The sequence below is a fragment of the Mesocricetus auratus genome, unplaced genomic scaffold, assembly GCF_017639785.1.
Source record: "Mesocricetus auratus isolate SY011 unplaced genomic scaffold, BCM_Maur_2.0 Super-Scaffold_100019, whole genome shotgun sequence".
NCBI classification, from domain to species: Eukaryota; Metazoa; Chordata; class Mammalia; order Rodentia; family Cricetidae; genus Mesocricetus; species Mesocricetus auratus.
Genome location: NW_024429200.1, coordinates 2,308,415 through 2,329,535, shown reverse-complemented (window position 1 = coordinate 2,329,535; position 21,121 = coordinate 2,308,415). Strand labels below are relative to the sequence as shown.

The 21,121-nt window shown below is 41.7% G+C and overlaps 1 protein-coding gene across 5 annotated transcripts in view; it reads left to right on the top strand.

Annotated features, from left to right (window-relative positions):
- Positions 1-21,121, top strand: part of Ubn2 (ubinuclein 2) — an 84,761-nt gene that overhangs the window by 43,700 nt on the left and 19,940 nt on the right. For 2 of the 5 annotated variants that reach the window (XM_040728784.1, XM_040728783.1), the window contains exons 9-17: positions 999-1,117; positions 1,923-2,036; positions 2,506-2,649; positions 3,764-3,814; positions 6,201-6,243; positions 8,090-8,140; positions 9,194-10,735; positions 19,036-19,267; positions 19,521-19,610. In XM_040728784.1, coding sequence (XP_040584718.1) covers positions 999-1,117; positions 1,923-2,036; positions 2,506-2,649; positions 3,764-3,814; positions 6,201-6,243; positions 8,090-8,140; positions 9,194-10,735; positions 19,036-19,267; positions 19,521-19,610 — 2,386 coding nt within the window. The remainder of the gene's footprint in view (positions 1-998; positions 1,118-1,922; positions 2,037-2,505; positions 2,650-3,763; positions 3,815-6,200; positions 6,244-8,089; positions 8,141-9,193; positions 10,736-19,035; positions 19,268-19,520; positions 19,611-21,121) is intronic. The other 3 variants (XM_040728786.1, XM_040728785.1, XM_040728787.1) reach the window with 2 other exon arrangements.

Genomic DNA, 21,121 nt, shown 5'->3' with positions numbered 1-21,121 from the left:
CTTTGTGCCTCTGCCAAGGGGCTGGTCCCCTAACAGATGAAGCCACACCGCTGTCACCACATGCAGAAGGCCTAGTTCTGTCCCATGCAGGTCCCCAGCTGCCAGTCCAGAGTCCTGTGCTCCCTCTAGCTTGGGTCAGCTGTCTCTGTGGTTTCCCATCATGCTCTTGACCCTGTCCTTGTGCATACAATCCCTCCTTCCTTTCTTCAACTGGGTCATCTTAACTACAAAATTCTTCAATAGATCTTTATACTAAGTGTTGAGATTTTTATTCCAGACACCATTACATGCTTAGTTTATTAACTGGTGTCCATGGACTAGGTTAAAATGCTTTCTAGTCATAATTTTCATGTTCTAAATACATCTTTTACCAAAAGTTGTGATGACTTGTTGTGAGCTGGGGGTATAGCTCAGGTAAAGACTTGCTTGGTATGTCTGAGTCTGAGTTTCCTTTCTATGCTGAACCCAAATGGAGAAGAGTTTCTCAGTTTCCTCGTTCATTTAGCCTTGAACTTAATGTTTGTTTTCAGTGTAAGTTATAATTGCTTGCAAGAACTAGGAGAACATGGTGCCTACATCCTGTTGGTAATCACCAAAGAAGATTGTGTGTTGTTGTATTTCAGAGTAGTGTCTTTTGGGTGTATATCTTTCAGTACCAGGAGTTATACAGTACTCTGGGCAAGTCTGTCTTATTCTCTGGGTTATTTGTATTACAGTTTATTTATAAAACTTATTGGTCAAAACTTGGACTCATCCTTAAGAATGTGAAGGAACACTGTTACTAGGGTACCAGGCAAAAACTGACTCTGCTTGGTATAGCAGGAAGCACAGTCATTTCATAAGTCAAGGCTGTAGAAGAAATACCATGGTAGACAACATTCAAGTCTATAATCCATGGTGAGATGTGATTTCACCTATTGAAGTTCTGGTTGTAGAGTAGTAAGTTTTGTTAGGATATTTGAAAGAAAAAAAAACTCCAAATATATTTCCCCCCTTAGGATGATCGTTTAAGAGAACCTCTGCAGAAATTGAAGTTGGCTGTTAGCAACGTCATGCCTGAACAGCTGTTCAAGTACCAAGAGGACTGCCAGGCTCGCAGTCAAGCCAAGTGTGCCAAGTATGTATGTCTGCTTTGGGTTGGTTTTAGAATTTGAGATCACATTTAGCTGTTATTCTCCTTTTTTGTTGTTGCTTTTTGTTTTTGTTTTGTTTTGTTTTCCAGACATGGTTTCTCTGTGTAGACCTGGCTGTTCTAGAAGTCAGATCTATAGACCAGTCTGGCCTCAAACTCAAATCTACCCTGTTGTGCCTCCCGAGTACCAGGACTAAAGGTGTGGACTATCAGTGCCCACTTGGTTGATGATGTTCTTAAGTAGGTGTCATTCTCTAGAAACCATGCATACCATTCAAATGATGTAATTGAGTATTTTAAGTGATGTGTTCCCACTCAACTGCTTTGCTGTCAGACAACTGCTTTGTCTGGTTAGGGTATGGATGTGAACAAAGCAAGAGCTAAGGCAGGCATACTAGGATGTGCCTGTAATAGCAGCATTTACGTGGTTTCAGCAGAGTGATCCAAGTTCCATTCTAGCCTAGGCTTCATACCCTGTCTCAAAAAAAAAAAAAATCAAAAGCTACTGCTGGTTAGGCAGTCATTTCACATGTTGACCGATTTTACTAAGTGGGAAGAACACAGAGTTTGCTCTGAAGAGTGAGCATCTGTACCTCTGATTATAGTTCAGAGACCTTTTTTACTCATCTGCTTCATACTGATTTGAGGTTTACCATGTTATGTGGAAATAGAGCTCCCTGTTTGTTCTGTTTTGAGTAAACATTTGGCTGAGCAACTGATGTATTTAAGGACCAAATGGTTGTGAATTCTGGGTTAAAATTTGGCTTCATAAGTATTATTCATTTTTAAGGTTGCAAGCAGATGAAGAACGGGAAAAAAATGGATCCGAAGATGATGATGATGAGAAACCAGGGAAGCGAGTCATAGGCCCACGAAAGAAATTCCACTGGGATGATACTATTAGGTGAGCTTTGTTAGTCAGTTTTCATCTATAGGCAAAGAGACAAGAAGTGGAGGGCTAGATCAGAAGCAACCAATGGGTCTAAGGAAACTTACTCAAAAAATGCAATCTCAGGGTGTCAGTGTTTGGTCTCCATCTAACACACTTTATCAGCTGTTCTGATGGTGGAGTGAAGTCACTCGGGTAGCATAGAGACAAGCATGTGACATACTTGTGAGAACTGTCTGCTTACTTGTACCCCTTTCAATCTTTGCTCATATGAAGGTATCAAAGGCCATTGTTTCATGGTGGGGGTTGATTGTACTGCAATGAATGATCAATGTTAGAACTTATTTCTCATTGTCTGAATAATTTCGTTATCAGTCCTTATTGCCACCAGATTCGTGTGCTTCAAAAGTACCTGTTTCCAGTCTTACTTTCTATATTTTACACTTTACATTTCTGTGTTAATATATATTTTTAATTTGTTTAGAACTTTGTTATGTAACCTTGTTGAGATCAAATTGGGATGCTATGAGTTAGAGCCAAATAAAAGCCAGTCTGCTGAGGATTACCTTAAATCCTTCATGGAGACAGAGGTGAAGCCACTGTGGCCTAAAGGCTGGATGCAGGCCAGGTAAGAAATATGCCTTCCTAGGTTTTGATGTGTTTTCTTATTTTGTTTGCTGATTCTTAAAGATATATCTGCACATAAACACACATCACATTGATTTTGCTAGGAACTTATATGTTTGGGAGGTGTTGTGGGAGAGTTTGGAGGGAGGAAAGAGAAGGGGGGAATTATAATCTCAAAAATGATTTAAAATAAGAACTTACATGTTCAACATTCTATTAACATATCAAGAGATCTCAAAAAAAACAACTAGTTTTTCGTGTGTGTGTGATTTCAGATCAGCATTTAACAGAACAAGCCTTGTGGAACTAGAAATAAGATAGGTATAACGATGGTTTTTTTTTGTTTTGTTTTTAATTCAAATTTTTTGTTGTTGTTTTTTTGTTGTTTAGGTAATATGGAAAAGGAATGGGAGATGATGGTTATAAAATTGTGGGCTTTTTAACAGATAGAAAGGAAGCCCATGGTGAATTTAGAGCAGAGCTAGATGTGGTGGCACACACTTGTAGCTAGCACTGATGAGAATATATGCAAGGTTGCAGGTTTGAGGCCAGTGTGTACTAGAGAATTCCAGGTCAGCTTGGCCTATGCTGTGAAATCCACCTTCAGAAACAAAAGTTCTGGTCATGGTGGTAATCTCAGTGCATAGGCAGCAGAGGCAAGCAGATCTCTGAGTTCAAAGCCGCTGGGTTTGCCTAGACCTTGCAGCCTTGAACTCAGATCTACTTGTCTCTGCTTCCTGAGTACTGGGATTAAAGTCATGTGCCACCACACCTGACTAGAGGAATTTTAAGAGAATAAGAAAACAAACTTGTCTGTCAACCTATCATCCTTAAAGTAACAGAAATAACCTTTTCTGTTGGTTTGTTAAAACTTGTAAATACATAGAAAGATATAAAACTTTTCAAGAAATACTTTATTGGATAAAGTTACTACTTTTGTTTGGTAAATAAGCAAAAATCAAGTTGTTAGTGATCTTGAGTTCAAGCCTGAGATATAATAATTCATTTGAGGCTAATCTGAACTACATAGGAAGATCCTGTATGCAAAACAAAAACTAAAGCAATTACCATGTTACCTGCTATAAAAAATAATTTTGTCTTTCTAATTTTTCCAGAATGCTTTTTAAGGAAAGCCGGAGTGTACATAATCATCTTACTTCTGCTCCGTGAGTAAATACTGACTCCAGATTTCTCCCGTGTTCATGTTTTGAGTTTTAGTGGGGGTTTTTGTTTTGTTTTTTCAAGACAAGGTTTCTCTATGTAACCCTGGCTGTCCTGGAACTCTGTGTGTTAGACTGACCGGGAACTCAGAGATCCACCTGCCTCCTCCCAAATTCTGGGATTAAAGGTGTGTGCCACCACTTCCTGGTTATGTTACGGTTTTAAGAAACAAAAGTCTTACTACAATGCTCATTGACATGGTAAGACTTCGTAATCTTGTAGGTCATCTCTGTGTTGCCACCCTTTTTCTGTTTGTTTTGTTTTCCAGTTGTTTTGACTGCTGACTTTAGAAACAGTCCCAAGATTCTCTCATAGCCTTCCTAGTCTAGATTGGGTTTCCGCTGTAGGGAGCCATCCAGCGGGGGGCTCAGGTGTACTTCCTCGTTCTTACTGTCTGCATGCGTCCTGCATTGGATGAGCTGACCTCACAAGACACTTCCATATCCATTCCTTCCCTGCCTCGTTCCTTCTCATGCAGTAGTCTTACTTCTGTACACAGCTGGCTATAATGAAAATATAAAGCAGGTTTCTAGATCTGCAAGATGGTTCAGTAGACAAACGTATACACACACACACACACATATCTGAATTGGAGCCCTAGAACCCATGGTGAAAGAAGAAAACCAACTCCTTAAATTTGCCCTCCGATCTCTTATACCCTGCGGCATGTTTCTACCTGTGCACACATATATAGTCGCTCACAAATAAAAACCTCTTAAAAGGCGTTTACACCAGGAATTAAACACAGGTCCAGCATATGCTAGGCAAGCACTCTCCCACTGCTCTACATACCCAGCCCGGTGAAACGTTTCTTTTTTTTTTTTTTTTTTTTTTTTTTTTTTGGTTTTTCGAGACAGGGTTTCTCTGTGGCTTTGTTTGGAGGCTGTCCTGGAACTAGCTCTTGTAGACCAGGCTGGCCTCAAACTCACAGAGATCCACCTGCCTCTGCCTCCCAAGTGCTGGGATTAAAGGCGTGCGCCACCAACGCCCGGCTCGGTGAAACGTTTCTTAAAGAATGAACCTTTACTCTCCTAATGTATAGGAAGATGCCATGTTGTGTTTATGGCTGCTTTGGGGGATACATATTGGTCCACTGGAATGTAGCTCAGTTGGTAGAGTGCTTACCTACCATGCATAACGCCCTTGTTTCCGTTTCCAGCATTATTGAAATATAGAAAGTTAGTGCATTATAATTTGCTAAGCACTTTAGTGTACTCTTAATTGTGTTAAGATACCAGATTATCATTTTGAGGACGACATTATAAAACTCTTCCACTCCTTCCCTTTTATAATAGCTAGAAGAAATGGGTGTTTTTAGTTTCAGACAGGACAGAGATGTATGACTGTTTCAGTTATTGTTCTTGCTTTTCTCTGAAGACAGAGTCTTGCTTTATTGCACACTTTGGTCGTAGATTCCTGGCCTCCGAGTGCCCCTGCCTCTGCTTCTTCTCAGGTAGCTCAGGTCCTGAGTACATGCCACTGTCTGACTCCCCTCCGTGCTGGGCATTGAGCCTAGGCTTTTAGACCTGCCAAACAAGTGTTCTGCCGTTGAGCCTGGGCCCTCGTCCTCTCCTTGGCTTTTTAAAAATAGTTCCATTGTTACTGCTACCTGTGTGTATTGTTTTATTTTCGTTAGGGTTTTTGTATTGTTTGGTTTTTTCACCAGAAAGCAGGATAGGTAAATATGGCTGTCTTAATGCTATAATGACTTCCTCCCAAAAAGGCCTAGAGAATTACTGTTGCCTTCCTGAAACTCCATTTTGGCAGGTGTTTCATGCTGGTTCCTAAATGTTCAAAGTTTTTTGTTTTTTTTTAATGTAGGCCTGGCTGGCCTCAAACTCACTATGTAGATCAGGGTGACCTCAAACTTACAAAGCTTCCTTCTTGCTTTTTACTAAATTAATTTGTTATCATTGTAAGAATTTTTTTATTTTTACAATTAAAAATAATTTTCAATAAAACCTTAAAATTGTTAAAGTAAAATGCCATTAATAACCCATTATCCTGATTTGAGTATGGCATAATTGAAGCTGTTTTCCTACAAAAAGTGAATTCTTATCAATCCATTGAAATGAGTTTCCTTAGGCTAACCTGTTTTGAGTCATTTTATGTTTTATATGTGTTTTTTTTTCTATCTAGATTTCTTAGTAATTATTTGGCCTTTCAGTCAATCTGAATTAGAAAAATATTGTTAGCTGTCCCCATGTGAGCTAAGTAGTTTCTTCCTTCAAAGAGCTTTCCAAATAATGGAAAAACTTAGGGTTAGCCTGCTGTTAATTCCTAACATATAACTGCTTCTGAAATGACCTTCATTTTAATCTTTTATCTTAGGGCAAAGAAAAAGGTGATTCCTGCATCAAAACCCAAAGTCAAGGTAAGAGTCCAATACATTTGTAGTTGTTCCTAGTTGGTGAGTGTTGGGGTAGATTCTTAAAGAGAAAAGGGCTCGTGATGTTTAGCAAAGATTACTAGGTGCTATGCTGAGTTGCTTGTTTTCAGCTTCATAAAAGTCCATTTGAGCAGTAGATTGTTCTGGAGCTGTGGGCATTTGCATTCGTTAGTTCTACATAGAAATATTGGATGAAAATGTAATAAATACTTTTAAAAACATAATTGAATGGTTGGGAGTGGTTGCATACCGAAGAAACTGGTGGATCTCTAAGTTCAAGGCCAACCATGGTTACACAGGTAAACCCTGCCCTCTACCCCCAACAAAATAGCTGAAATTATAAACACAAAGGAGCGATTCCAGAGTCGGAAAGGTGCTGCCATGTTGACGGTTTGTTGCTGAGGCCTTCATTGTCCTTGGAGAGACTGCCTGTTACATTATGGTTTCTTTTCACTGTTTTCTCAAAATAGCAGGTAGGGTTTCTTGGGGGTTAGTACATCCGAAAGGGAAAAGAACCCCATGTAAAGCAGGGCCTTGAAAGAATAACATCTTTAGTTAATGGTGGGGGAGGGGAGCATCTATCCATCAGCAGAAAGAATTCTGTCTTGGCCATGGTTTCTAGATTGGAGAAAGACAGTCCTGCTGAAAATGTCCCCTTTGTTAGGAGTTTAATTTGTATGACTTGCACAAAATGGCTGAGTAATTTACTGATTTAGCAATGACCCAGGGCAGCAGGCAAAAACAGATTCTGCACTGTGTAATGTCCCACATCTTAAGCTTACCTATTTATAGCACAAGTCAAACATACAAGCTGTAGGTAGATCTCAGACTGAGCATATACTCGGCATGCCAGAGGCCCTGGGCATAATGCCAGTACCACAAAAAAGTCCCCAAAACAGACAAAAAAATAACAAAACCCGTGCTGTCTGCTGTCTGAACTATAGAATATATAAGGGGATTTATTAGTACAGGTTAGAGTCAGTGGACATCAGAAACAATTAAATCCACCACAAATAGGGGGTAGATTTGTTAGTTTAGAACATAAAGTACCTGGGCGTGTGTGGTGATGCATACCTATAATCCCAGCACTCTGGAGTCAAAGGCAGAAGAATTGTAAGTTTGAAGCCAGTCTCAAACATAACTCCAGGCCACTCAGGGAGACATAGACCCTGTCTCAACCTGCTCCTACCTGCAAGAAAAAAAGAACATAAAATAATTTCTTAAACATTTATTTATTATTATGTATATGGTGTTCTGCCTCCATGTATGCCTGCAGGCCAGAAGCAGGGACCAGATCTCATTACAGATGGTTGTAAGACACCATGTGGGTGCTGCGAATTGAACTCAGGTCCTCTGGAAGAGCAGCAACCAGTGCTCTTAACCGCTGAGCCATCTCTCCAGCCCCACACAAAATAATTTTAACACTGCTTAGGAGAAGCTGGATTGTGAGCACTCAGGAGGTAGAGACAGGAGTATCAGAAGTTCAAACAAAGACTGGTCAGCAAAATCCTTGGCTTGATAAGGAGTTGGAGGTTAACCTGGAATACATGAGCTTCTGCCTCCCCACAGTAGTTAAGATAGACACGTTGTTCTGGTAATACTACCCCACTTCAGTCTTACACCTTTCTAGTGATGCAGATTTAGTAATAGTGTCAACACATGTAAGCACATTCATCATTTTAACCAGCAGTGTGGCCCTCATGCGATCATACCCACGCTTATATAGGTAGTAAGGCCTTCAAGACTGAGTTCTTAGGAGAAAGGTTAGGACAAGTGCTATGGAAGTTGGAGTGACAGCATTCTTAACAGCTTACTTACTGTAACACCATAGGAGGTGATGGTAAAGACCCTTCCTGTTCGTTCTGTCCCCACTATGCTGAAGGTAAGTGAGAGGGCTGTATGCATCAGTATATAAGACTCTGGGTTTGGGACCTTTTCTTTCTAAGGAACTAATAGAGCCTCTGAAATGATGACTTAATATGTGTAGCTTTTGTCTTTGTATTAAACATGACATTAGTCTAGTACTTTATATTACTCCCAACAAATAAATGGTTGCTCTTAACTTGCTAATGTTTTTCTTTTTACTCTTTTGAATATTTTTAACTATAGTTCCTTAACTCTTCCTTGAATTTTAAGAAAATAATTTTCGCAGACAGCATTCACCTAGATGTTTAGCACTTTAATTACTAATACCTTTGTTTTCTTAGGACAGAGCCTTACTCATAGGAGCCACTAAACACATGTTGGATAAATTACGAGTCATAATGAGTGGAAATTTGACTAACTGTGGTAGAATAATTCGCTAGTTTCCCTGTGTACTGGTGGTGGGTAGCTGTAGACATTCAAGGAAGCAGGGAATGGAGTCAGCATCCCAGGAAACTATTACACAGAAGTTGTAGCTTTGATAAAGGGCAACATGGCTCCGAGCACCAGGAGAATGAAAGCTCCTGAGACGCTGGGATTGAAGTGGGTTCTGTATGTTTGATGCAAGTGTAGCTCTTGAGTGGTGTCTCCCTCAGCCAGTGCCCTTGAGCCCCACTTTCACAGCCTGCTAAGATGACTGGAAGGACTTGGTAGCGTGCTGTGCAGCACACTGTGTTACCAGGAGGGCTGGTTCGCAACATGGGTTTGGTTTTAGCAGTCTTCTCAAGATTTCTAGCTTTTGTTTTTTAAGAGTAAAAAAAAAGAGGTCCAATACAGTGGTGTACACCTTTAATACCAGCACTGTGGAGGCAGAGGCAGGTAGATCTTTGTGAATTCAAGTTCAGCCTGGTCTACATAGGGAGTTCCAGGACGGACAGGGCTATAAACAGACCTGTGTCAAAACAGCCAAAAGATAATTCTAGTCATAAAAAGTTCTTAATCTTGTAAAAACTAAGTTTAAATTTGTAATTAACTCTTTGTATTTTTTCCAATATAATGCTATTTATGCTAGGAATGTAGCCCAAAAAAAGACCCAAAGGCTCCTGTATCTTTGGCTTCAGTTGGTCCCTCCACAAGCTCCAGCACACCCATCGTTGTTTCGGCCAGCTCGAGCTCAGCACCAGCCCAAGAAACCATCTGCCTGGATGACTCCTTGGATGAAGATCTTTCTTTCCACTCCTCTTCACTGGATCTTGTATCTGAAGCTTTAGCCGTCATCAACAGCGGCAACAAAGGCCCCTCGGTTGGCTCAAGGCTCAATGTGCCAACTGCAAAGCCTCGTCCAGGCCTGAGAGAAGAAAAACTAGCAAGTATCATGAGCAAGTTACCACTGGCCACTCCCAAAAAGCTGGATCCTACTCAGACTGCACACTCATCAAGTCTTATTGCTGGTCACACAGGGCCAGTACCAAAGAAACCCCAGGATTTAGCTCACACTGGCATTTCTTCAGGCCTTATTGCTGGTTCTTCAATTCAGAACCCTAAAGTCTCCTTAGAGCATTTGCCAGCCAGGCTACTGCAGCAAGGATTGCAAAGGTCCAGTCAGATACATGCTTCTTCCTCTTCACAGACTCATGTCTCCTCCTCCCAAGCCCAAGTTGCTGCCTCCTCTCATGCCCTGGGAACATCAGAGGCCCAAGATGCTTCTCCGTTAACACAAGCAGCAAAGGTGCAGCAGCACTCAGCTGTCCAGCAGAACTACGTGTCTCCATTACAGGCCACCATTAGTAAATCACAGACCAACCCAGTGGTGAAATTGAGTAATAACCCCCAGCTTTCCTGTTCGTCCCAGCTGCTCAAGACTTCAGATAAGCCACTGACGTATCGCCTCCCTTTGTCTACCCCATCACCTGGAAATGGGTCTCAGGGGCCCCACCCCCTGGTTTCTAGGACAACACCAAGTACCACTACCTCTAGTAACTACTTAGCCAAGGCTATGGTGTCACAAATCTCCACGCAGGGTTTCAAATCTCCCTTCTCAATGGCTGCATCTCCCAAACTTGCCGCGTCTCCCAAACCTGCCACGTCTCCCAAGCCTTTGCCCTCACCTAAGCCTTCTGCATCACCCAAGCCCTCTTTGTCAGCTAAGCCTTCAATATCAACTAAACTTATTTCTAAATCCAACCCAACTCCCAAGCCTGCTGTATGCCCAACTTCCTCCAGTCCAAACACACTAGTAGCCCAGAGTAGCCACTCCACCAGTACCAACCCCGTCCATAAACAGCCCAGTGGAGGAAACATCAGCAGACAGTCTCCCACTCTGAATCTGTTGCCCTCAAATCGCACTTCTGGCCTTCCACCTACAAAGACTCTTCAGGCCCCTTCTAAACTAACAAACTCGTCGTCCACTGGAGCTGTGGGGAAGAGCAGCTTGGGTGGACTTCCCATGAATGTGCCTGCCAGCAGAGGCAGCAACCTTAACTCGAGTGGAGCTAATAGGACTAGTCTGTCTGGGGGGACAGGAAGTGGAACACAGGGTGCTACTAAACCGCTGTCTACTCCACATAGACCAACCTCTGCCTCAGGGTCTTCGGTGGTAACAGCCAGTGTGCAGGTATGTATGTACTGTGCATTTATGTGATAAATGTAAGCTTTCTGAGTCACCTTAATGACTGTCCATGTGACATATACAACATAGAGAATGTGTTTATACCAGGCTGATAACGGCTGTGACCATGGAATGTTCTCAGTGTTGGCATCATAGTGCTGGGAAAGGTCTTCGTTGGAATGTGCATTTTTATTTTCAGCCAAGTATGCTAGACTATGTGTGTGGTGCCATAACACCTGTAGTCCTAGAACACGGAGGAGTGAAGTAGGAAGAACTCAAGTTGAAGGCCAGCCTGGGCTACATACAGGGAATTTTAAGCTAACCTGGGCTTCATAGCAAAGTCTTACTAAAAATAAAGTAAAACTTTAGAAGGTAGGATGGGAAGTTGAGGGTGTTAGCTCAGGGACAGTCCCCCTAGCACATGAAGAATCCCAGGTTCAATCCCCAATATCAGGGAAAGATTCACATTTACCTTAACGTTTGTTCTGGAAAACAAAACTTGAGGATATATTTAAAATTTTATCTTTTAGCCAGACAAGCTGGTGTACCCCTACAATCCCTCCTCTTGAGAGGTGGGAGTCTGATGATCAGAAGTTCCCAGTTATCCTTTGTTACACAGCAAGTTCAAGGCCAGCTTAGGCTGATGACACCCTGTTGAAAAAAAAATCTCCAAAAGCTCTCTTATTAAAAGCAAGAACAACGTATTAGTGCAGAATTTCACATATACTCAATTGTCTCCCTACTTTTCTTTATAAATGTGTATGGAGGCATGATTTGCATGTTGGGTGCAGTGCTTAAGAAGGCCAGACGAGGGCTGGAGAGATGGCTCAGAGATTAGGAGCACTGGTGCTCTTCCAGAGGTCCTGAGTTCAATTCCCAGCAACCACATGGTGGTTCAGAACCATCTGTAATGAGATCTGCTGCCCTCTTCTGGCCTGCGGACATACATTCAGACACTTCTGGCCTTCCACCTACAATAATAAATAATTTTTTTTTTTTTTTGGTTTTACGAGACAGGGTTTCTCTGTATTGTTTTGGAGGCTGTCGGTCCAGCCCAGCCTCAAACTCACAGAGATCCGCCTGCCTCTGCCTCCCGAGTGCTGGGATTAAAGGGGAGCGCCACCACCGCCCAGCCTAAATAAATAAATCTTTAAAAAAAAAACACACACACCAGAAGAGGGCAGCAGATTCCCTGGAGCTGGTGTTACAGGCAGGTGTCAGCCCCTGGGTGGTAGGAACCAAGTCCTGGTCCTCTGAAAGACCAGCATGTGCTCTTAACCATGGAGCCGGGTTTGTTTGTTTGTTTGTTTGTTTGTTTGTTTGTTTAATCAAATTTATGCATTTGTATTATTTCTCTAGGCATTTATCCTTTCATGTATAATTCTGTCCACTTAATGTTGGAATGCCTATATACCATTTTCCCAGTTGGTCAATTTTTAGTTTAAATTTGCCTATTAGCCAAGGACTCTTTGCTAGAAGGGACATAAGTGGTATTAACTTTTCCATTGCTTTTGCATACATAATCACTGCTTTCTGTGTTGTAGCAGTTACAACAGGGTAGACTTCCTGGCTCACTTGGTTCCAAGTCCAAATTCCTTGCTTAATATTTAGTATTATACAAAAGTCTGAGACTACGTTGGTTATTTTGTTCTCCTGTTTAATGTTTTTTGTCTGCTGAAATGGCTAGAAAATTTACCTTCAAACCCCAGTATTCTTAGCTAAAGCTCTGTTTATCTAATTTTCTTTCTTTCTTTCTTTTTTCTTGGTTTTTTGAGATAGGGTTTCTCTGTATTGTTTTGGAGGCTGTTCTGGAACTCACTCAGTAGACCAGGCTGGCCCCAAACTCACAGAGATCCGCCTGCTTCTGCCTCCTGAGTGCTGGGATTAAAGGCGTGCGCCACCAATACCCAGCTTGTTTACCTAATTTTCATTGTTTTGTACCTAGAACATAATGAGCCTCAGACCTGGCTATTTTTTCAACTCAAGAATATTTTACTCTTGGCCAGTGGGGTGACTGAATAGGTAAAGGCACTTGCTGCCAAGCCTAATGACTCAAGTTTGATCCCGGAACCCACATGGTAGGAGGAGAACAGATGCCCAAAAGCTGTCCTATGGCCTACACACGAACCATAAGCACAGTTCTCTCAACCCAAGAATAAATTAATCTTAATTTGTTAGAAATCAAAAACAAAGACTATGTTATTCCATGTTTGGTGATGGTTTCTGAGTCCGTGCTGTGTTTAGACAGTGGGCATTTGTATTGAGGCTGGACTGGCCAGGACCCTGCTGCACTCCTACCTGTCGCTGATGCTGAGATTCCTAGCATGTGCTGCCACACCCCACTTAGCTTAGGGTTATTTTAAAAGTGTGTTTTTTTTAAAGACAGGATCTCACTCTGTAGCCCAAGCTAGCTTCAGACTCGTAGCTGCCTTCCTACTGTAGCCTCCCACACTGGGTGACAGCCTTAGACTCCCACATCTGACTGGCTGTTCATCTGTTTCTTCTGCATCACCTCACCTGCTGTTCATTTCTCTACCTTCCTACTGTAGCCTCCACATTGGGTGACAGCCTTAGACTCCCACATCTGACTGGCTGTTCATCTGTTTCTTCTGCATCACCTCACCTGCTGTTCATTTCTCTACCTTCCTACTGTAGCCTCCCACACTGGGTGACAGCCTTAGACTCCCACATCTGACTGGCTGTTCATCTGTTTCTTCTGCATCACCTCACCTGCTGTTCATTTCTCTACCTTCACTGTGTTTTGAGGCTTTCGGGGACTTGTGCTTCATGTTAATGATGTGGCTCCTTTAGTACTAATTCCCCCCTGGAAGTAATACACATTCACTGAGCAAATTTACAGTCAGGAAAATAAAAGTACCTGTGCTCACCACCTTATATATAGGGTGTTTTAAGGCTGAAACTGCCTTATACAATATTATCTTATAAATACCTTTAAAAGTATGTATTTTATGATGTACAAGTTCTTGGGTCCTAAATCTTTGAGAACATGACTCTGGTCTGTGAAATGAGTTGCCCAAAGCAATGGTTGCTTTAACTTCATGCTCTCCTATTTTTGTGGAGTAGGAATTTAATGAAAAGCTTTCCCCTTGCTATTTGCAGAGACTTCCTGCATGCAGTATAGTGTGAGACTTGGTATTGAATACATATTTAATAATACCAAGTTATTCTTCCACTGACATGGGTTCAGGGTTGTATACTAATGTGGAACAAATTCATTTTACTAGCACTTCAATGGCTGAAATCCATATTGATGTTTTGTCTCTGTTGAAAGAAAGCCTTTTCTCATCATTAGGAAATAAAGCTGAGTGGGCGTTCTTCACCTGCAGCCAAGCACCAAGAATCACTTGAGCCCATAAGTTCAAGTCCAGCTTAGGCAGTATAGTGAGACCGTATCTCAAAGAGAGGGCAAGGCAAATGGGGAGACGTAAACAACCAAGCTCAAACACACTGATAATGGGGCTTCTCTGCTAGTTATTCATTATAGGTAAGATCTGGGAATTAATCTTCATTACTGTTCATATTTGCTAAAAAGATGATCCTTTCTAAAATTAACCTTCAGTTTGATCAAAGGGAAAAAATGGAATTCTAACAAAAGTGGTAGTTCCTGACCTCATACTTTCTTACTGTCCACGCTTTTGTTCTTTCTGAGACAATGCCTTGAGGAAGGCCACTCCTTCCCCTGTGCTGGTGTTGTAGGCATGCGCTACATGTGCAGCTAGCAAAAACAATGACAGCCAGGTGTGTTGTGACTCACCTTTAATCCCAGGCAAGAGCAGGTGGATCTCTGTGAGTTTGAGTCCAGCCTAGTCTTGATAGTGTATTACATACCAGTCCAGGCTGCATAGAAAGAACGAACGATACACTCTTAATTTATGAATGTTACCATTATGTTATCTTGTGACTTCCATTATAAAAAATAAGAATTAGAGTTGTCATGTAGCTCTACCGTTTTTGCTGAAATAGTAATCAGATTTTTGGTTAAATCTCCCATGAAAATAAGTATTGTCTTTGTTCCACTATCAGAGTTATGACTTCATTTACTTTCTTATTATACAATGATAGGGGAGTTTTCTCTACTTTAAAATTGGTTTTGTGTTTTTTTACTTCATTGTCTCCAAGTGTCTGGTTAGATTCTCCTTTGCCTTTCTTCACCTCTAAAGTCTGCCTGGCCATCTTGTATTTGCTTATCATTTATTCTAAAAGGAGCCATTCACTGTCGTAAGAGTAATTGTGTGTTCCAGACAAGTTCCTTCCCTGTTCTGTTCTACTCCCAGGTTGCTGTTACACTTGGAAACTCCAAAGTTCCTGCTGCTTTGATGTGTTTCTCTCTGTCTTACTGGTCTGACTCAAGAAAAGTCAACAGTTGATTAGTGTCACATCACCTCTGTCACTGGGTATTTTTGTTATATGGCATAGCATCTCTGAAGTCTTGTAGATGTCTGGTGAGCCCAGCACTTAACGCAGATATTCCTCCATGAGGGTGTACATTTGGGGTCTGTTCTTAAGAAGCCTGTACCTCCTTTCTACAAGGCATCTGCAGTGCTAGCTGAAGCCCAGTGGGAAGGGTGGGTCGTCTACCCAAGGCTGAAAGTTCAAATATTCCTGAGTCCAGATTGTTAGCTCCATCTACTTTCCTTCCAAAACATTCTTCCCCTTTCTTGCCCTTCCACTTACTAATCTGGGATGACCCTGTATTTGCCACTCAGTGATTCTAAAGCCATCATTCAGTGCTGTGGGCACTATGCGCCAGGCTCTCTACTATGTGCTGGGCAACCGGGATGAATAACTAACCCTGCTCTTCTCGTGGAACGTATCTTCTAGACAAGCTCAACACCAGCTTTATTTTAAAAAGGAAGGAAGGAAGCTTCTGCTGTGAAAAAAAAAAAGTTAAAAATTGAGTATTGCTCACATAAGGGACCACAAAAGGCCTAATACAGGAAATACTATTTGATTTGAGCTGAGAGTTGAAAAAAACGGGTCCAGCCATGTGTAGAGAAGACAGGAAATTGGTATGGGCTAGAGGAAGCAGCAGTATAAAACGGCGTGTTCAGAGCCTGAGGTGAAACCCGGTGTGTGCTCAGTGACCAAACTATGGGGATAGCCCTACAGAATGTGGAATGGACCTAATAAGAGACGGTGAGGATTTAGGGTTTTACTCTGTGAAGAAAGGAAGCTGTTGGAAGGTCTCAATCAGGAGAACGTATGGGAACATTTCAGAATATTATTCTAGGTGAATGGGAAACAGCTGTCTCACCAAACAGATGCCTGCCAGAGAAAAGTAGTTTCAATCCATATTTCTTTCTCAAGATGGAGAAGGCATAGAAGGCTTGTCTGATTATGGACACTATATATTCTGCTTATCTAGCTAATATTGACAATTTCTCTATGCTCCCAAATGTTATAAAGCAGTGGGATTTTCTACTTCTGAAAATGGCTCTTAGAGAAACTCCTAAGTGTTAGTGTAACACTGAGGTCACCTGGCATTCTAATTTAGTCATAAAACTGGATTTGGAAAATTCTTAATAAAACAGTAGTTGTAGCATATTTTTTACATTGCTGGTATTCAAGTTATTTTTAAACATTGGAGCTTGTCCTGATTTATCTTCTCCATCTGTTGTAATGCTTCAGTTAGACTCTTGCAGAAAGGCTTTAATACTCTTTGGTATTATTTACTGTTTTTCACTGAGGGAGTCCATTCAGGGCAAAGTCTTGGAGACTGTCTTGAGACTACAATAGACTTAAGTTTAAAAGGAAGGATCCATTCTGGCTTACTATTTTTAAAAGATGTACTTATTTGTTTATGAGCGTTCTGTCAACTTTATGCCAGGAGAGGGCATCTGACCCCAGTAGAGGTGGTTGTGAACCACCATGTGGTTGTAGCAATGAACTCAAAACTTCTAGGCAGAGTGGCCAGTGCTCTTAATCACTGAGCCATCTCTCCAGTCTCCATTCCTGATTACTTTCAAACTAATACAGGGTCCTTTTTATCCTAGTCACTTTAAAACGGTAGTGTTTCTAACTGGGTATTTTTTTTTAATATGTACCCACTGTGTATCATAAATGTCATAGTAAAGACAACTCTTCAAAGTGTCTTTTTTTTTCCCTTTTTTTTTTTTTTTTTTTTTTTCTTTTTCAAGGCAGGGTTTCTCTGTGGCTTTGGAGGCTGTCCTGGAACTCGCTCTTTTAGACCAGACTGGTCTCAACTCACAGAGATTCACCTGCCTCTGCCTCCCGAGTGCTGGGATTAACCTCATGCACCGCCACCACCTGGCTTCAAAGTGTCTTTTAACATAAAGTGTTGAGGGGCTGGAGAGATGGCTCAGCGGTTAAGAGCACTGACTGTTCTTCCAGAGGTCCTGAGTTCAATTCCCAGCAACCACATGGTGGCTCACAACCACCTTGAATGAGATCTGGTGCCCTCTACTGGCATGCTGAAGATTGTATACATAATAAATAAATAAAATATTTTTAAAAAAAAACATAAAGTGTTGAGGATTGGTTCTTAGGTGTCAGGAGAAAGTTGGGTGAAGAAGAAACGCCTTTAGTTTATGAGACCTGCAGACCAAGGTTCTAGTCCCAGGCTCCTGGCAAAGAAGTGCTTGTTGATTGCAAGATGTGTGGGGGTTGGGAGGGGTGGTTTCAGTTTTGGCAATGTCTGGTTAGTTGGGTGTTGGAAATTCAAGTGGTGTTACTTACTAAACTCTGATTCACAGACTAGAATTGAGGTGACAGGTCAGAAATGTCAGTGATGACACAGGAGAGGAGCAAAGGGAGGAAATGGAGAAGATGGCTTCTGGAGAGTACCTCGCTTTTCGTTCAGCGGTGCTATAGACCCTTCAACATGTCACATATATTTTCTTACATGCTAAGAAATAAAACCTTTGACTCTTATACATGGTGGCATCTGAGGCATGCCTGTAATCACATACTTAAGAGCTGAGGCTGGGAGACTCAGATTTCAAGGTTTGCTTGTATTAAAATTCCAGACTAGCCTGAGATACACAATGAGACACTGTTTGAAAAACAAAGATAAAACATCAACCCTTAATTAATGAGGTATTTGGGTAGAAATAGTACATTACCAACAATATCTAATGTGTCTTAACTTTAAAGAAACTTTTTGGAAGTTCTAGCTGGCCTGAAACTTGCTATGTAGACCAGGCTAGCCTCAAACTCACAGAGATCTGCTGGCCTCTACCTCCCGAGTGAGGATTAACGGTGTGTGACACCACCACTGGCTATCTCTCCTGTCTTTTAAATTACAAAGAATGAAGTTCTCTTGACCACAGTTAGAACTATAGACTTTTTAGCGGAGGAAGCATTACAGGGCACACCAGTGTCAATGGCAGGCAGGACTGTAGTGTGGAATGTTTGCTTCTAAGAAAGCTGAGTGCGTTAAATAGACGCTTGATAATGATAAGTGCCCATCGTGAAGAAATGCCAGAAGTGGAAAAATCAGTTAATTGTTGCATTATTGTCATTGGAAGGATTGAATTAGCCCAGAGAGAATATTTAAATAGTTCCCCATGAAGCTCAACCAACATTAGCAGATTTCTGATTCATCACTCAGGGCCTCAAAGCTCACATATAGAAGTGAGAAAGCACTTTATACTTAGGAAGTCTGATTTCAGAACAGTGATGCAGTGGAAACCAGCTTCAGCAGTTCTGGAGAAACTATAGATAAGATGGAAAATGGAGACTTGTCCAGTAAACTTGATTTTCAAAAAGGGATACAAATAATATTAGATTATTACTGGGAGTTGGAAAAGATCCAGGAATAACAGTGGAATTGTAGGAAGAAAGAGAAAGCGTCTGTGGAGAGGGCAGTGTTGTGGTACAGGCTGGGCAGTGGTCAGCTCGGGGAAGCACAGGTGGGGGAGGCCAGGGTGAAGAGCTGGCTGTGAGGGCTCGTCTGCTGCAGCACTTGTAAACCTTGTTCCAGGAGAGAACCTGCAGAGCCCCGTGACTCACGTCTGTGGCTTTGCAAGGAGAAGTAGAGGAGCAGTGTTAGACTTTGAGGCTTACATGCAAGAGTAGGCATTAAACGGGTGAAAGGCAGACTGCAGTGTTGTTGGAGCTGTATATATAAACATTTTCAAATGTTATTTGCAGATTTTCAGAACCATTATTGGTAACTCACTGGGTTATGTTTTCCACCTCAGTGTTAATTTTTCTCTCATTTGTTAGAACAGATAAAGACACAATCTTGCATCCATGAAGATGTTAAATCAATTTAGGTACAGTGCTTTATTTCTTATCTATTTTGACCCCTGGTTTCTACACAGTCCACAGCAGGAGCATCATTATTGGCTAATGCCTCACCTCTGACTCTCATGACATCACCTTTGTCTGTAACAAATCAAACTGTGACTCCTTTTGGGATGCTGGGTGGCCTTGTTCCAGTGACCATGCCCTTCCAGTTTCCCTTGGAGCTCCTTGGCTTTGGAACGGACACAGCTGGAGTGACAACCGCCTCGGGATCTACCTCAGCCGCTTTCCATCACAGCCTGACTCAGAGTAAGTGGGGCTCTGTTTCAGTGAACAAACGGACCGTCCACACCACGTTTCCGTTGTAATGAAATATGGAGAAGAAAGTCAATGTGGGGGATTTTCTTAGCATGCTTACGACTGTATTTACATAAGTCAACTTATGCAGTGTTAGAAAGCTCTTGGAACCGAGGCTTACGCTGGCGTTAGATAAGACAGATTCTGAGTTTGAGCTAAGGGGCTCATGTCTTAAAGATAACTGACAAGTCTGTTTTCCTCTCAGATTTACTAAAGAGTTTACAGCCAGGAACTCAGCACGCCACAACACTTCCCCACTCACCTCTGCCTACACACTTACAGCAAGCTTTTCATGGTAAGCAGGATGCTTATTTGTATTGTTTATGAATGTGAATAGATGCTAAGTTTTCTTCTAACAGTATGACTAATCAAAATGTTGGCGGGGCAGTTTTCATTTGACTGCATCCTCAGTGGCAACAAACACTTTTAAGAGAAAGGAAAGGGATAAATGAGATCTGCTAGACATGAAGGGAAAGGATTTTATTATGCATGCATGCTAACCATGGAGTCATAAAATAATTAACCAACGTCAGACAGAAGTTGACAAGAAGGCTTAGCAGGTAAAAGCACTTGAGTTCTGTCCTCAGAATCCACAAAAAGAGGTGAGGGGACCAACCCCACAAAGTGCTCTCTCACTTTACATGAGCCCTGTCTGCATGCACACACGTTGTTTTGAAGTTAGAGTCACTGAATGCTCTTACAGAGGACCAAGTTCAGTTCCCAGCATCCACATGGCAGCTCATAACCGTCTGTAACTTTAGAAGTATGATGCCCTCTTCTGGCCTCCATGGACACCAGCCAGGCACATACATGATGCATATGCATACATACAGGCAAAACACCTGTATACATACAATTAAAACTAAAATAAACTGTCTTTATACTGGTTTACTCTTAAGCATAGCGCAGAAATTGGAGCTATGCATCAGTATGTATGCTGTCATTCATCTCATGATCATTCCTGTGGTCAGCTGCCAAGACTCATCCTTGAGAGAAGGAAAATACCCCCTACACACCTTCTTTCTCTTTGGTTTGGGTATATTCCTGTTCTGTAATCCAGTGGAGACATGAGCCCTTGGTGGATGGCATGAATGTGACCACCTATAAGGGAGTAGACAAACAGCCCTTGGTGCTCAGAAGGCCCCAGAGTTCAGCTCCATGGGAACTGTCTTCTTACTTGGCCAACACCACTCTTCCAGAACAAGAAAAAGAAGACTAAGTAGTTTCCAAATAACTAAAGTTTAAAGTTTAAAACTTTACATTTAAAAATGCAATATAAGACATTAAACTTGAGTTTGGATTTTAAATTGTAGAATTGCCAGTTTGAAAAATGTATACCATCAGTTCTCTTACCTTCCACTGAAGTGTGTGTGTATGTGTGTGTGTGTACGTGTACATCATACATACACACACACACACAGTTTTTTTTCCCCAGTCCATTATACTGAATATATGTTCTTAATGGATGTCCTATGGGAATCTAATAAAAATAGTCTCATCTGGTAAATGGTTGAAAGTAAGAGCTCATTAGTGTTTATTCTTTTTTGGTTTTTCGAGACAGGGTTTCTCTGTGTAGCCCTGGCTGTCCTAGAACTCATTCTGTAGACCAGGCCTCGAACTCACAGAGATCCACCGGCCTCTGCCTCCCAAGTGCTGATATTAAAGGCATGACCATCGATGCCAGCTAATGTTTATCCTAATCTTATCTAAAACAGAAATCAAAAAAGTTTTCTTTGTTTTGATTTCCAGAGACGTCTCCCTGTGCAGACCTGCCAGGCCAGGAACTTACTTGATAGGTCATGCTGG